Source organism: Gasterosteus aculeatus, chromosome 16 (genome assembly GCF_964276395.1).
Source record: "Gasterosteus aculeatus chromosome 16, fGasAcu3.hap1.1, whole genome shotgun sequence".
NCBI lineage: Eukaryota > Metazoa > Chordata > Actinopteri > Perciformes > Gasterosteidae > Gasterosteus > Gasterosteus aculeatus.
Window position 1 is genome coordinate 13,928,837 of NC_135704.1, and position 15,178 is coordinate 13,944,014.

Consider the following 15,178-nt stretch of genomic DNA (forward strand, 5'->3'; position numbering starts at 1 on the left):
ACAGCTGTCTTGACGGTGTTTATACAGTATGTCTGCTCACAATAATTCAGTTTCAGCTGCCTTTTTTTGGCCTTTTCCTTTTTTCAAAAATCTAGTGATCTCCAGTGACCAGTAGGAGGCTGGAAAGAGCCTAGAAATAATGCCAATACATTTAATATCACACACACACATCTCCCGTTATTACACACCGTAATTCATATCACACATGTCCGGTTATTGTTTTGACATGTGTGATTGGTGTATGATTGCCTGCACAGCTAATATCTTGTATGAATCACAGCTTTTGATTTGGTCAGGGCAGTCAGGTCGGCCAGAGGCTTGTCGGGGTCAGATTACTAACGAAGAACATACATACATGAAATATTCACTCCTAATAACAGATGCAGTGATGATAGAATGCATTCATAAGCCACTTTCTCTTAATGGAGTTTCACCTTGTGTTAGCAGATCCTGAGATATGATTTGGTGTAATTGCTGCTACTGGCTCAGTGACTTAACACGCTTGAACAAACTTTTATTTTCATGATAGAAACTGGATGGCGAAGTACGTGCAAGTGTACGAGACTTCGATCATGTGAGACAGTAAACAGTAATAATAATTTTAACTAGAATCCTGTAACACGAATTGTCCCTAGAGCGTAATGTTGTCCTGAAATCATTTAATTGTATGTTTTCCGTGGTAAAAACCCTGTTTATATTCTAAATCGGGACATTGACCATAATACGGTTACCAAAGTAAACTCACCAGGAGCTATGGAACTGTAAAACAATGGTTCACTCCTGCAGAAGCCACAAGTCTGTATACATTTTGTTAGAAATACGTCTGTTATTCCCAATGTCGCTGGAAATTCTTCACACAGTTCTCTGTTGCCATGCAAATGTTTTCCTTGACTGTGAGGCCGTAGTGGGGGAAGGCGTCCTTGATGTCTTGATGTGCTACAAAAATGTTTTAGCATAGAGTTATTAGCTATGCAGTTACTGACTGGTTTACAGCCAGAACACATATATAAAATGTTGTATCGTCTTCCTTTTGGCATTAGGATTTTTCTATTTTCGAATGTTAGGTTGATCTACCTTCTGGTTTGTATCTTGCGCAATCACACGCAAAGACTATAATGCAGATTACCATGACTGGAGCCTTTCATTGTTTGGGAGGGAAGTAAATTGTCTCATACTCAAACCGACCTAAGCAAACATTTTTCTCCACGTCGCCCATTTCCCTTCTTCTCCTGCAAGTTTTGTTTTGTTACTCGTGTAATTACAAAGGGAACAGTGACGTCATAGCTTTACAGAAGGATCCGTACTTTGTACTTTCATACGTCAATCTGTGTTTCACAGTGTTTTTTTGTGGATGATTTTGTGGACGATGCTGTCATTTTTTTTGCCATTTTCCTCGGCGAACAACTGCTGCGAAATTGAATCTCATCTTACTTCACTGCGCTTGAAGTTATCCCATTCTCAATCTTCCCGTTATTTGCCCACTTCTTTTCTTCCATTACCTTTTCCACTAATTTACTTACTTTTGTTTCTTTGTTTCTTTCATTCTCCTTTCATTCTAACCTCCACCCCACTTCACCTCCTTCATCTCCTTCTCCAGGACCCCCTTCGGCTCCTCGAAACGTGATCTCTTCCATTAACGAGACCTCCGTCATCCTGGACTGGAGCTGGCCGGAAGACGCCGGCGGCCGCAGGGACGTCACCTTCACCGTCCTCTGCAAACGCTGCCGCGGGGGTGGCGTCGCCAACGGCAGTAGCGGCGGCAACCTGCGTTGCGAGCCTTGCCGGAGTAACGTTCACTTCCTGCCGAGAGCCTCGGGCCTCCACAACACCACCGTGACGGTGGGAGACCTGCTGGCCCACACTAACTACACCTTTGAGATCGAAGCGCTGAACGGCGTGTCGTCGCTGGCGCCCCAGATGAGGCAGTACGCTGCGGTCACCATCACCACCAACCAAGCTGGTGAGATAGCGCGACAGATAGGCGCTCACTAAATCGTCGAGTCGATCGTTTTTAACCAGCTATTATCAAAACCCATTCTTCCTTCCAGCAAGATAAAGCGTATTTTAAATTAAACTGAACTATATGAACTAACTAATATATACGAGCCTGTAGGCCATGTGCTCCAAACATATGGACTCCAACCACCAGAGCTGGACATTTACAGGGCGATCTCAGGCTGCTACTCCCTTGTTTAACTGCTGGGATTGAATGACAAAAACATCATACTTTAAAGAGACACCCCTGGCGGGAGGATGGGTGCATAAAGCTCCCATCAATCTCATATTCAAAGAACCCTCTATGCATGAAGTCTTTAGATGAATAAGAAAGCAAAGTAAAGCCGTGTTGTAAAAATACGAGAGTAGAATAAATCTAGCTGCAGTAGAAGGCGCCAAACCTCAGACAGCCCTGACTAGTAAGGAATGTCAAATGTTCTGGCTATAGTGCATAAATGTATTATTTTTCTTTTCCCACTTCCTTCAATGTTCTTTTCCACAGTTTGCCTTTTTCCCTTCTTAATATTTTTGCGTCTGCAGTTCATTTTTAATTTCTTTTTATTCTTTTGCTCTCAATTGTTATCTCTCTCTTCATCTGGAAACAGGATCCTTCCCAACTCAACAAACACACACACACACACACACACACATACACAGCAGGCAATTCTTTTCCTGTTTAAATGTCTCTCCGCGTTTTTTGCGAGCCTTCTCCCGCCCTCCCAAAACCTTGGGAGGTGATTTAGCACGTGGAAGGTGTTTTTTGAGACGAGAGAACAGATGGGCGTATCTTTTTAAAAGTTGTCACGCAGCGAGGTGAGACGCTCCATCACATCCTCCATGATGGGCGGGCGAATGGCTGCGAGTTGAGTTTAAGAGCGGTTGCACATGTACATGTCATGGAGCTTTGGGAGTCCTTTCTTTGTTGGGATTTGAAGGCACACATGGCACCTCTTTGTCGCTGCTTTATCCCAAGAACATACGAGCGGCTTTTACTGAAAGGTTTCTGCAGGTGCTTCGGCTGTATTTGTCAGTGCAACGTCACGATATCCCTGGTGTCCTTAAATCAAGGCATCATTTAGAAGATTTCTCCTTTTAGTATTAGAATCTCATTAATTACTTTTAACGTTACACACAAACACACTGTCAGGGTAGATAATGGCCGTCGTACATGTGTAAACACCCCCAGAAGAAACCTGTTGGTGTAATAAATATGCTAATATTGAAGGTTCTATCTACACACAATATTCGTAGACCCAGTTTGACGGTATACAAAGTGACAACGTGTAGACATGACCTCTTTGAAGTGACAGGGCAGAGATGACTGGTAAATTGATTGTGTGTGTTCGTGTCAAATCATACATTGTTGTGAGGGGAAAGGACAATACAGATTAAAAGCCCCACATTTGAAGTGAGGAAAAAGAACAACCTTTGGAGTTGTTTATTAGTAACCATTATCTGTGTGGTTAGTCAGGGGGATCAGCATTTATATTGGATTTGACTACAGGGCTGCGTGTGATCTGAATGTTAAAAAACACCTTTCATGTTCGAGCGATCATCAGAGGAGATCAATCTTGCTCTTTCCATATTACACATCTAGCACACGCACGCACACACACACACACTGTCATTGCACCACACACCCGCACAGTCCTCTCCCTCTTCGCCTGCAGCTGCACACCTTCCATCAGCCTTGAGAGTTTACAAGGATTAGATATGTCAGTGCTCCAGCCCCACTCGTCTACAGTTCACTTTCTCTCACATAAACACACACACACACACACACACACACACACACACATGTACAGATACCAAAGCTGGTAAAAGCTGGATTAAGTGTTTCCTGGGAAGGAGAAGTGTGTCCTTGCTGTGCTGTCAAGGTGCTGTCAGATAGCCCCCCCCCCCCTCTCCCTCTTGCACTGCACTCATTGTCATAACTATGCAAACAACAGAGTAGCTGCGACCCACATTGGAGTGTAGTCTGATATCAACAGAACCGCGGCTGACTTGGACAGATCGCTTCTACACCTGGTTGTTGATTGTACTATCGTCTCCGCCTTTATGTTGCACACACAAGATCCCGTGTTTGTAGTCTCCACCATCCAAAAAAACCCGAAATGTCCCTGCTGCTGCAAGACCAGTCCTCGTCCCCACAGCTTTGACTTCAATCCAGTCTTGTCATTGGGACATTGGTCTCTGCAGCAGGAGTTGATGTCTTGTTCATACTTTTAATGGAAATGGAAATGGAAAAACTATTGGAAACTATTTGGAAAGGAGAAAAACATGTATTACTATATTATACAGTGCTTATTACCAACTGATCATTTGAACACATGTATCCGTTCTTAAAAAGTTGTGATTTGGTTAAATGTTTCAAAGACTCGTAGGCGAAATGACTGAGAAGAAGCATGGAAAACCAAGACTCTAATTTGTCACCATATAAAAACGTGACTGGGGACCCCGTGAAATGACCTCTGGGTCCCGGGGACTCACTGCACTGAAAACCCATCAGTATCACCGCAAAGACCAGAAGTCAGCAATGCGTTAAAGTCATTTTTTTTAACATTTAAATGTATTGAATTCTCAAATGTTTCTGCTAATACGCTACGTTGAACAGTCAACCAGCGTCCTGCAGAATAAATAGATGTTCGGACAGCTGTGGCATGTCACGTCACTGGAGGATGACGTTTAAAGGCCTTTGTTACACCACAGACAGAAACAGAAAGTGACATCAAATGAATGCTGGTAATGCGATAGACGTACAGATAGAAAGAGGGAGTGAGACAGGACAGCAAGGAGCAGGAAAAGAAGGAGGAGAGGAACTCAAAGCTGCCTCCGAACGGCCCAGACACAGTAAATCATTACCGCCATAAACCACGGAGCCCATAAAAAGCCCAGCGTCACCCCGCTATCAGAACCAGAGGGAGGGGAGGAGAGAATAAGGAGCAGGGGGCACAGAAACAGATTCTCCCCATCTGGGTTCATTACAGGAGGAAAAATAACTTCCCGCCGAAATGCACGCTGTTACGCGCGGACGCGCACACACACACACATACACACATACGCACATACGCACACTGCTATAAAAACACAATCAAGAAAAGCTCAAACATTTCAAAGACAAACATGTTTTTTTCCCGTGGTCTAATAAATTTAAAAGTCGACGCCCCGGAGCCGCCTGGCAATTGGAGAGCTGTTAAAAAAAAAAAAGGGAATTGAGGAAGGGAGTGAAGAGCAAGAGAGCAAAAAAAGAACGAGGGAGGGGTGCACGGCTTGATAGAGGGAGGGATGTGCTAAGTTACTGGGGACCATGTGAAGTCCCTGAGGCAAAGCAGCGCATGGGTGAAGGATTGGTGAGGGAGAAAGCGCTGCACCGAAAGAGAAGACCGGCGCAGCAGTGGGACAAATGAGAGGGGGGGGGGGGGGGCGATGGCTCATACGCACAGGACATTCAAATCATAACACCTTTCAAAGAATATGCAGGCCAGGAAGTTGCTACAACAGATGCTAAAAGACGAGCCATTTTACTCATAAGCAAAAAGCAGGAACTGAGTTTGATACACTTACCTGACACCAACCAAGCAGTTTGATTTTTCTTCATTTCGATCCCTGCTTGTCCCACAATCATAAGCTTTTGACCTTCATAACACACGTGTGCACAACTGTACAAAAAAAGGATATTTGTTAAGCTCAGAAAAAAATAACAATACTTGAAGGTGTAAACTGTACAAGTAATGTACATTTGTACTATGAAATAATGAGTTAAGCTCTATTCATAATAACTAAGCACCTTTTTACTTTACTTTAACACACTGGAAATACACCTTGCTGTATTATATGTCTAGTCTTTGTACGTGTGTGTGCGTGTATATATGTCCATAAGAACGCGTTTGAATTAGTGTACATTGCCTCTTTCCACCCACCAACCCCGGGCCAAAGCCTTTAAAGCTGAATCAGGCTAACAGGAACCATAGACAATTGCCAGGATGTAACACCGGGGGACTGAACTTCCACTGAACCTCAAGGAAGTCGCTCTCTCCTCCGCTTTACACTCTCATGTCTGTCTCCGTCTCCCACACAGCTCCCTCCCCAGTAGCAGTGATCCGAAAGGAAAAGACGTCTCGGAGCAGTGTCTCCCTGTCCTGGCAGCAGCCAGAAAGACCCAACGGCATTATCCTCGACTATGAGATCAAATACTACGAAAAGGTCGGTGCAGGACATATTGATTTCAACGCATTCATACCACTGTGATGTCTGTGATGTCTGTTTTGTGAATACCAGGCTAAAGACGACATGTCATGGAATGTGATGTGAGCTTTGTAGCTGTGTAACCCACGGGTACTGACATCAAAGATGGCCTTTTATCACTGTGTTTTTTTGCTTAATGAGCAAAGTTTTTGCACGATCGTGCATTTCTGTGCCCAGAGAACATGCTCAACGGTCCTCTTTCAGGCACGCCATCTGTCCCATGCCATCAAATCAATCCAGACAAAGACTCTTAGCAAAGTATGGGGTTGGCTGGGGTGGTATCAGCCTCGAGGAGTAACCATATGCATCAAACGGCTCCACTTAACAAGGATCAGTATCAGAATTCCGCTTAGATTTACAATTTTATTTGTAGTGATTGAGAGGACCGCTTCTGTAGACCGAAGTTTCTGTTCCAGCAAACATGCAAACATAAAAAACGACTCATTTGTCTTTCTGCTTTTATTCTTTCCACACTCATCAGTCTCCCCCCCCCCCTCTTTTTCATCTCTCCCTCTATTCCTCATCCCGTCCCCCCGTCCCCTTAATGGAGACACGTTTTATGGCCGAGAGTAAATGTGTCTCTTGGGTCACTCATTCTCACTCTGTGAGGCTAAATTAGTGCAGAACGAATTCCACTGGCTTTCAGCACCAACGCCGTGCTGTGGCTGACATTTGATGGTGAAATTAGCCGTGGATGCAGGTTCAATCACTCTGGCAGATTCGGTGCGCATGTGCATGTGTGCATGTGTGTTCCCCCGGATCCCGGGCCTGCTTGAATGCCAACAGTGGCCCCTAATCTCTTGATTAGTAGGCAGACAGAAGCTGTTTCCTCTCTAAACTCCGTTCCCTGCTCAGCCATCCGAACATAAGAAGTTCAAACTAAAAACCTAGAGAGGAAAAGTCAACGACTGACGCTGGGTAACCGTAGCTTTTCAATCGCACACATGCACGCGCACACATTACAAATGCATATCCATGACAGGAAGGTATGGAGAGATGTTTACTGGAGGAACTGAAGAGCCTGTGCGAGTTTTGGAAAGACAAATCTCTCGCAATCACGGATTTACCCGAGACACTCGGGGACGGACACAAACACACAAGTTCCCACGGAGGATTCTCTGCAGCAGCCATACGTGCCCGGGAGGGGGGGGGGGGTTCAAACCCCAGACAAAAGGCTCTTCCATGCAGAAGAGCAAACTGGGGCCGTCATGGGAGACCCCGCCCCCCCCCCCCCATACAAGCCCAGAACGGGGACCTTTACGTGTGGCAGGCAGAGGGACGCCGAGGGCCTCTAGCGCGCCGGGGATCAAGGCCGAAAGGGGGATAAGAGTCGGAGCCCAAATAAACCACACCAAGACCTCACCATCACTCATTCAGGAGGCAGGAAGAGGCTTTTAAGGGACACGTACAGGACACACGCAGATATAATTGCACGCTCACATAAACAGGATGGTGAAAGAGGAGTTTAAAAACAGCTTGAGTTGAGAATAAAAGAGAGCTTTTAGCGAGAAGAAGATGTTCAGATCTGCGGCATCAGCATCTGTGGTATCATCCGTCTTTATTGCCGTAGGTTTAAAACAGATGTACACAGTGTACGTTATCGTGTGATCCAAAAGCCATTTACTGATGTCACTCAACTTCTCTCAATGTAAAAAGGGAACATTTCCCTGAAACCCCCCCCCCCGGCATCATTGCAAACTTAGAATGCATCTTTATATTAGACGGATTACTTGGATCAATAAATCTCTAAAGGCCGACAAAAAAAAGGCTTTTAAAAGTCAGCTTATTGCATTTGTATAAGCTTCCCTGGTGGGAACTCTGTAGTGTGAGTACCTTCTGATTACTCAAGGAGGATTTAGTAATATATTTTTATAAAATTATTCAAAGTAATGTATTTCTCATTCTTTTATTGCAGTAGGAGTAGTAATTACTCCTCTCATCGTTAGTGTAAAGAGTTCCACAGAAGCTGAAGTGGTTTATTTTAAAGGAACCCCACATAACCTCTGTCCTGGCCCACGCTGGTCTTTTTCGCCAACGCACACCACTTTCTGTCACAGGCGGGAAACACGACCGTGTGAAACTTCAGAATTTCTGAGGAACGTTTGGTGACGGTCTTGGGAGTTTCCGACCCGAAAACTTTTCTAAAGAAGAGAGGTGTTTCCTCTTTGGAAAACCCAGGCTGGCTGTGCGACTTAACCAGCCGATAAGGCATTTCCAAGTGCACTTTGTGAAAATAGAATTTGTGGGAATACAGCTTTGATTGATTGTTTTTGCGTGTTTTATCACTGCAATCTGCAAAGCGCAGCGCTTCAGATCCACTTCAATTTGGCCTGTTTATGTAGACTGAGAGGGAAGGAATGCTCAATCAAACACTGTATTTAAAAGACTTCTGCTGCACATCTCCTGTTCTGGGGTCTGTATGAGTTTGCATATATGTGTGTGTGTGTGTGTGTGTGTGTGTTTAACAAGCTATAATTTGCCACAGCTTTGTTTAGATTGACGAAGTAAAACGCAGCACAGAGGCCATATTGAGTTTTAGCAGTGTTCCGGTGACGCATAAAAACACACACACACACACACACACAGGATTCAATGTTCAATCACACAACTTGTTGGGCTGCAGTACGAATAAAAAAGAGGTCTTTTTCTTGACGTTCTTCTCTTTGTATGTCTCTCCCTCTCTCACACGCACACACACACACACACACACACACGAAGGTGCTTGAACCTCACCTGTGTGGGATTTTGGGGGATCGCATGCTGTCCAGAAGGCGTGACGGTGACGAGTAGATTTAGAGTTGTGATGAGGCGTCGCCCCCGTGCAGGTCTGCGTGTATCAGTTACCTCCTTACATATAGAGCAGTTTTAAAAAGCGGTTTGTGCCCAATAAAACTCTGATCCACTCCATTAATGGACCGTCATTTTGGACAGTGTGTGCGTGTGTGGATGTCGACTTGTGTTTATGCTATTTCCCAGAGCAATGAATGCCTCTTCATAACTGGGTTTCTGAAATAAAGATTTGACTGAATGCCTGAACACGATTCGGCCCCGGATGATTTTTATGAGCTTGGCTACGTCGCAAAACATGTAACTCATTTTTAGGATTGTCGAGGTCATCTCTAATAGGTTGTCTTTGAGATTTAAGACGAGCCTGGTCCTGCTTTCCCCCCATTTAGCAGTTTGTTTCATAGCATCTAATTGGTTTGGTAATCTTGTAATCGCAAGCCTTTTCTTCCGCATGGATTGTCTCAGCATTTTATTTTACAAGCTTCACTGGCACAGACGGAGACACGCAACGTTTACTGTGAAACGTTTTTTTTTTTATTATGGACAAAATAATTAAGCTGGTGCTGAATGATGAGGATGTCCTGTCCTGATAGTAAGAGGCCATCTTGGACATTTGCCTTTGCTTGCTGCCTTTTAGTAGCACATGGCCAACATTGAGCCTAATACTGCACAGAAAATACATACATATAACAATAAATCACTTTAATGGACTGGGCCTATTATCCTCTATGTGGAATTATCACCGCTCTCTGCTATCTTCCTCTTTTCGTCTGTCCCCTCACCTACTCTCCACCATATTTCTCCCTTCCACATCTGGATACAATCTGTCGAATGCAGACCTGGTGCGTATATTGTGTAAATCCTCCTGTTGTTTGGAGATCAGTAGGAGAGGAGTCATGAAATAAGAACAACATAATTCATCAGATTTAAAAGAAAGCTTCCAAACTCTCTTGGATGTTTGTGTGGGTTTTGTACAAATTTACACCAACACATAGTAACAGATACCTAATGTTACCGTATTGTATTCATACTGTATCTAGCATGCATCAAAAGGTCCAACTTAGTGTACATTTGAGCATTGAAGAAAACTGCCTCACATGAATTGAATCCCCTTCTCTGTCCCTCTCGTTCCTTTGTCCACCTGGTCTCACAGGAGGAGCAGGAGACCAGCTACACAATCCTCCGTGCTCGGGGCTGTAATGTGACCCTGAATGGCCTGAAGCCCAACACCGCCTACCTGCTGCAGATCAGAGCGCGCACAGCTGCCGGGTACGGAGCCAGCAGCCCGAGTTTCCAGTTCGAGACCAGCCCCGACTGTAAGTCCTCCTCGGGATAGGCTTTTTATCGCAAGTCTCTTACTGCTGTTGTGGAACATTTGTGGCCGTTGATCCTGAATAGTGAGAGCGTCTGACTTTTGTCCTGGGTTTCAAAAAATCTTTGGTAAAGTAGTTGATGTTTGTTCTCGAGCCAAGTTCAACCCCTGCTCATGACCTTTGGCTTTCTGTCACTCAGCAGCGTTCTCCATCTCCAGTGAGAGCAGCCAGGTTGTTCTGATCGCCATTTCCTCCGCCGTGGCCATCATCCTCCTCACCGTGCTGCTCTACGTCCTGATTGGCAGGTCCGTCTCACGGACATCGTTATGCTGTTGATTGCGTACAGCATTCTCTAAATTGCTGCAGAGTATATTCTTTTATTCCAAATGAGAGAGGAATCCATTTTTTGTTTCTTGTGTAGGTGTGTATGTGTAAGAGGAAAGTAAGAATTGTATGTGTGTGTGTGTGTTTCCTGTGTGTGGCTGGAATTGGCAGTCAGTACTGTTCAGAGAGTATAAATCCATGACTCATTATAAGACTTACTGATCCTCTCTTGGTTTATAAGAGCTGGGATTACACACACACACACACACACACACACACACATGGACACACAGCTCTCGCTAGCCTTCTGGCTGGGCCAGTGGTTAATGTCTTATTGCGAGATGTGGCACTACTTATGACCCTTCTCTGTTTGGATTGGCAGGTTCTGTTGCCACAGCAAATCCAAACATCCTGATGAGAAAAGGCTGCACTTTGGCAACGGCCACTGTGAGTAGTGCACCTTTTTTTTTTTGTCAGAAGCATTTGAATATCTCCTCTCTGCAGTGTATATCATTCACAGAGTACTACAAGTATCTAGTAAGTTGTTTTACAGCAGCTGTTTTCAAGTTTGAAGTGGTTTCCCCTTCCCTTTGGTTGATTCGGTCACATGAGAAGACAGCAATTGGACCGAGACCATGTTGAGACGGCGCTTTCTCGGTCCATTTGCAAACCAATCCGGGAGCCTTCATTTGGAAAAGACGAAAAAACGTTCTTTTATTGATACATTTTTGACCAATGAAAAACTTGGACCAATGTTTAAAGTAGCTTCATTAAGAAAGTCTAACATGGACCAACGTAAAGCGGCAACACTTTTTCAATTAAACTCCCCCTCTTCTTCATTGCTAGTTCTACTGAACATACACAATGTGTTATTATGATCTCTAGCATTTAGCCCCCAGGCACTTAGCTGAGGGCATCCATTGCTCCATGAATAGTTTGGATGAGTCAGCTGGGGAACATCCCCCCCCCACATGGACTAATAAAGTACTTTTTTTTGCGGTTTTTGTGATATGTCCTCACTAAGTCATCAACTGTCCAGAGGACGGATGGCTGTGGGGACACACTTGAGTTTCGACCCGTAATCGATGCGACCTGCTCTCTCCTGCTGCAGTGCGTCTGCCGGGTATCAGGACCTACGTGGACCCTCACACGTACGAGGACCCGAGCCAGGCCGTGCACGAGTTTGCGAAGGAGCTGGACGCCTCCTGCATCGCCATCGACAAAGTGGTTGGAGCAGGTGAGAATTTCTATTATTGAATCTCCCTTTTTTTAAATAAACCTGTCACTTCATGCCAGTCTGTTTGAAAATAGTGTATCAGTAACTCTGTAGACTATTGGGGACTAATCACTAGTATTTAGTCAAATTAATTATATTCCTAATTTAGTTTGAATTATCAGATCTATAAGCAATAAACCTCCCTACATGAAGGGGGGGAATATAAATGATATTGAGGTAAAATCAAACTCAAAGATTAACAGTTCGCCCAGGTCATTAAAGGAAATGTATGAAAACAGTCACTCCAACTCAATAAAAATGTAAAAGAGAAACTTCCACCTCACCCTAACGTCACTTTTTTAACTTCTTCATGCTCTATTTAAATGACAGAGAAACATCAAGTGTTCAACTGCGTGTACAGAAAAATGAGGTACACGTAGAGCTCCCATATATCCACATTTTTTTAGCAGCAGGCTAGTTTGACTGTGTGCCGTCTAGTGCACAGCTGGGAAGGAGAAAGCATTTAATGCCCCAGCTTGAGCTCCCTTCTCTCCCACTCTCCTTAATGATAGAGGGACATTACAAGTTGTTCTTGCTCACCTTCGGCTTGTTCCTTCCCACCTCTCCTTGTTACTTCCTTTGCATTTTTCTCTTCATTCCCTTTTTTTTTCTTTCTATTTTCCAAAACTCTAATTCCAAACCAAATCGAACGATTGCGAGAGTAAAGCGCGCCTCCTCTCCTCTTGTGGCGTCGTGCCTGACAACTTGAGCGAGGAGTGCCGACGGGAGGGTAATGCACTGTGATTCGTGTTGAGTGCAGGCAGAATGGATGGAGACAAAAAGCACACAGCACATAACAGCAGGCCGTCTCAGGAGCCCCAGCAACCCTTCACGCCGTAAAGCTGTCAGGACCGACGCAGAGTTTAATGCCTGAATCCACACTGGGCCGCGCTACACTTTGCACGCTATGCAGCGGACACAAAGCATTTCTACAGGCCGCGCTTTAAATGGAAAGTGATATTTGTTCAACGCAAGTGTGCAGTAATTACAGGACAGAGAAAATATAATTAATCGAAAACACAAAGCGGTAATTCATAATATATGTAAGTAATATGAATGTACTGTTCTTACCAATATCACTTGAGCTTATAGAAGCCACACTAACAGTAAACTATACATTCTTAATGCAAATACAAAGTGCACACATTATTGTCTCCATACTTCCATGCAAGTGGAACATCAAATGTCTACATTTTCAGTGTCTATTTTTAGCTTTGGTAACATGCAATGTCAAGAATAATTCACATTCACAACACAAACAACTACAAAGTGCAGTTGCTAGATGATTGGATTCACTATATTCTGTTTGGATTGTCCAGTGCTGCACTCGGCTCGTGAATCACACCTTGGTTCATGTTTACATTAAGACATAATGATTGTCAGCATTAAATACACAGAAGTCTGACCATGAAAGTCACCATGAAAAAGGCATCTTAGTTGTACACTTTATGTATAAGGGAGCGGCACTGCAGCTTTGTAAAGCTTTTTTTTTTGTAACCCCCCCCCCCCCCTCATATGTCTTCCTTAAACAAGGCTTTGATCTCCTTGCCAATCAGTGATTGTGTGTCGAAAGACAGAAGACACGCTCCGCTCTGCTTCCAATGGGTCGGACGGTTTTAACATCAAAGCTCAGGAAAGGAGCGAGTGTCCCTAATCAACCCTTATTAGACCTTATCCAGGTCCGTGGACCTCATTAGAACTTCGTTCTCTGAGTGGCCACATTACAAATAAAAATAAAAAAAGAAAGGTGCAATGACCTGGCTTGTCTGTCTGAGTGCCAGAAGGACGGGACATGCGTTTGGTATTAAGACATGTTGTAATTAGACTGGCTTAAGTTGTCCCAGACCCGACTGCTTTAAGTCCGAGACTTTAATCGACGCTCCCTGATCCTGAGCTGCTGCGGTCGGTGATTTTACTGGACAAAGAGGGATCGGCACATGTCTCAGCTCTGACATCACCTCTCATCAGCGCACTCGACACGCGCACGCATACTAGTGCACGCGCACTCGTATTCGCATTCCACCCGTCCGTAGAGCCCGGCCAAATCCCTCGACTGGCTTTGAAGTGGCCAGCCGTCAGCTTACAGCTTACAGTACCTGGTGAAGCTCACCGAGCGCGCACACGCACGCACATGCACGGGACGAGGTGATCACACACACACATCCTCTCAGCAGACAGGAATGCTAATTGATCCCTCCCATGGTAGATGTTGAGTCATGCTGCGTTTTAATACGGCTCTTTATGAAAGTTGAAAGATCACTTTGCGTTGTTAGTTGGACTGTGGATTCGGGTGGATCGGTTTCAAAGTGCATTGCTACACATGGTGTCATTACTATAATTAGCGGTTGTAACATGTAAGTATGCGAGGATCTCTCTCCAAAATCAACAAATACCGAAAAATTGGAGTTATGTAATGACAAGGTGATCATTAACATCCTCTCTCTGATTGCATCTGTTAAAATGGTACATTGTTACACCTTAAACAATAATTCAGAACTGTACTTCTGCCTCATGCTCAGCTTGTTAGCAATGTCACTGCTTGAGCGACCTTTACAAATGGATAAAACAGTTGAGCATAGCTCCTTTTTTTGGCTCAATAGATGCTGCAAAGTGTAAAGTTAGCATGACCCAAAGCCTGAATGCATGCTGGACATTCACACCACACACCCCCATCTTCCCTGATTTCCTCTCTAGGTGAGTTTGGCGAGGTGTGCAGCGGTCGTCTGAAGCTACCAAGCAAGAAGGAGATCTGTGTGGCCATCAAGACGCTTAAAGGAGGATTCACGGATAAGCAGAGGCGGGACTTCCTGGCCGAGGCGTCAATCATGGGGCAGTTTGACCACCCCAACATCATCAGGCTGGAGGGGGTGGTAACACGCAGTAAGTGCATTCACGAACCATGACCCAAAATCCATCTTGAAGGGAGTTGGCTATTGCTCCTTTAAATTAAATTAGATACAAATTGTGGGAGAAAATCAGCAATGGTGCATAACAAATTCGTTTTGAGCCGGAGTTCAAAATGTATTAGAATAGAAACCTTTACAGTAAAATAAACTAGGAGAGAGTAAGAGAGTTACACACAGATGTAATTTGCATTCACATTACAGATGCAGCATCCCCGGGCTCTTTTTTTTTTACCAATTTCGGGATTTGCAATTGTTTTTGACAAACAGCTCTAAAGTGTCCTGCCGCTTTTATGAATAGTGAAGAGGAGTTTTATCGGGTTTGCCGTCGTGTA

The 15,178-nt window shown here is 44.5% G+C and overlaps 1 protein-coding gene across 8 annotated transcripts in view; it reads left to right on the top strand.

Annotated features, from left to right (window-relative positions):
• Positions 1 to 15,178, top strand: part of epha3 (eph receptor A3) — a 75,734-nt gene that overhangs the window by 43,096 nt on the left and 17,460 nt on the right. For 3 of the 8 annotated variants that reach the window (XM_078091387.1, XM_078091388.1, XM_078091385.1), the window contains exons 5-11: positions 1,598 to 1,960; positions 6,074 to 6,198; positions 10,181 to 10,343; positions 10,540 to 10,645; positions 11,047 to 11,111; positions 11,776 to 11,901; positions 14,635 to 14,820. In XM_078091387.1, the coding sequence (XP_077947513.1) occupies positions 1,598 to 1,960; positions 6,074 to 6,198; positions 10,181 to 10,343; positions 10,540 to 10,645; positions 11,047 to 11,111; positions 11,776 to 11,901; positions 14,635 to 14,820 (1,134 nt within the window). The remainder of the gene's footprint in view (positions 1 to 1,597; positions 1,961 to 6,073; positions 6,199 to 10,180; positions 10,344 to 10,539; positions 10,646 to 11,046; positions 11,112 to 11,775; positions 11,902 to 14,634; positions 14,821 to 15,178) is intronic. The other 5 variants (XM_078091391.1, XM_078091389.1, XM_078091392.1 and 2 more) reach the window with 3 other exon arrangements.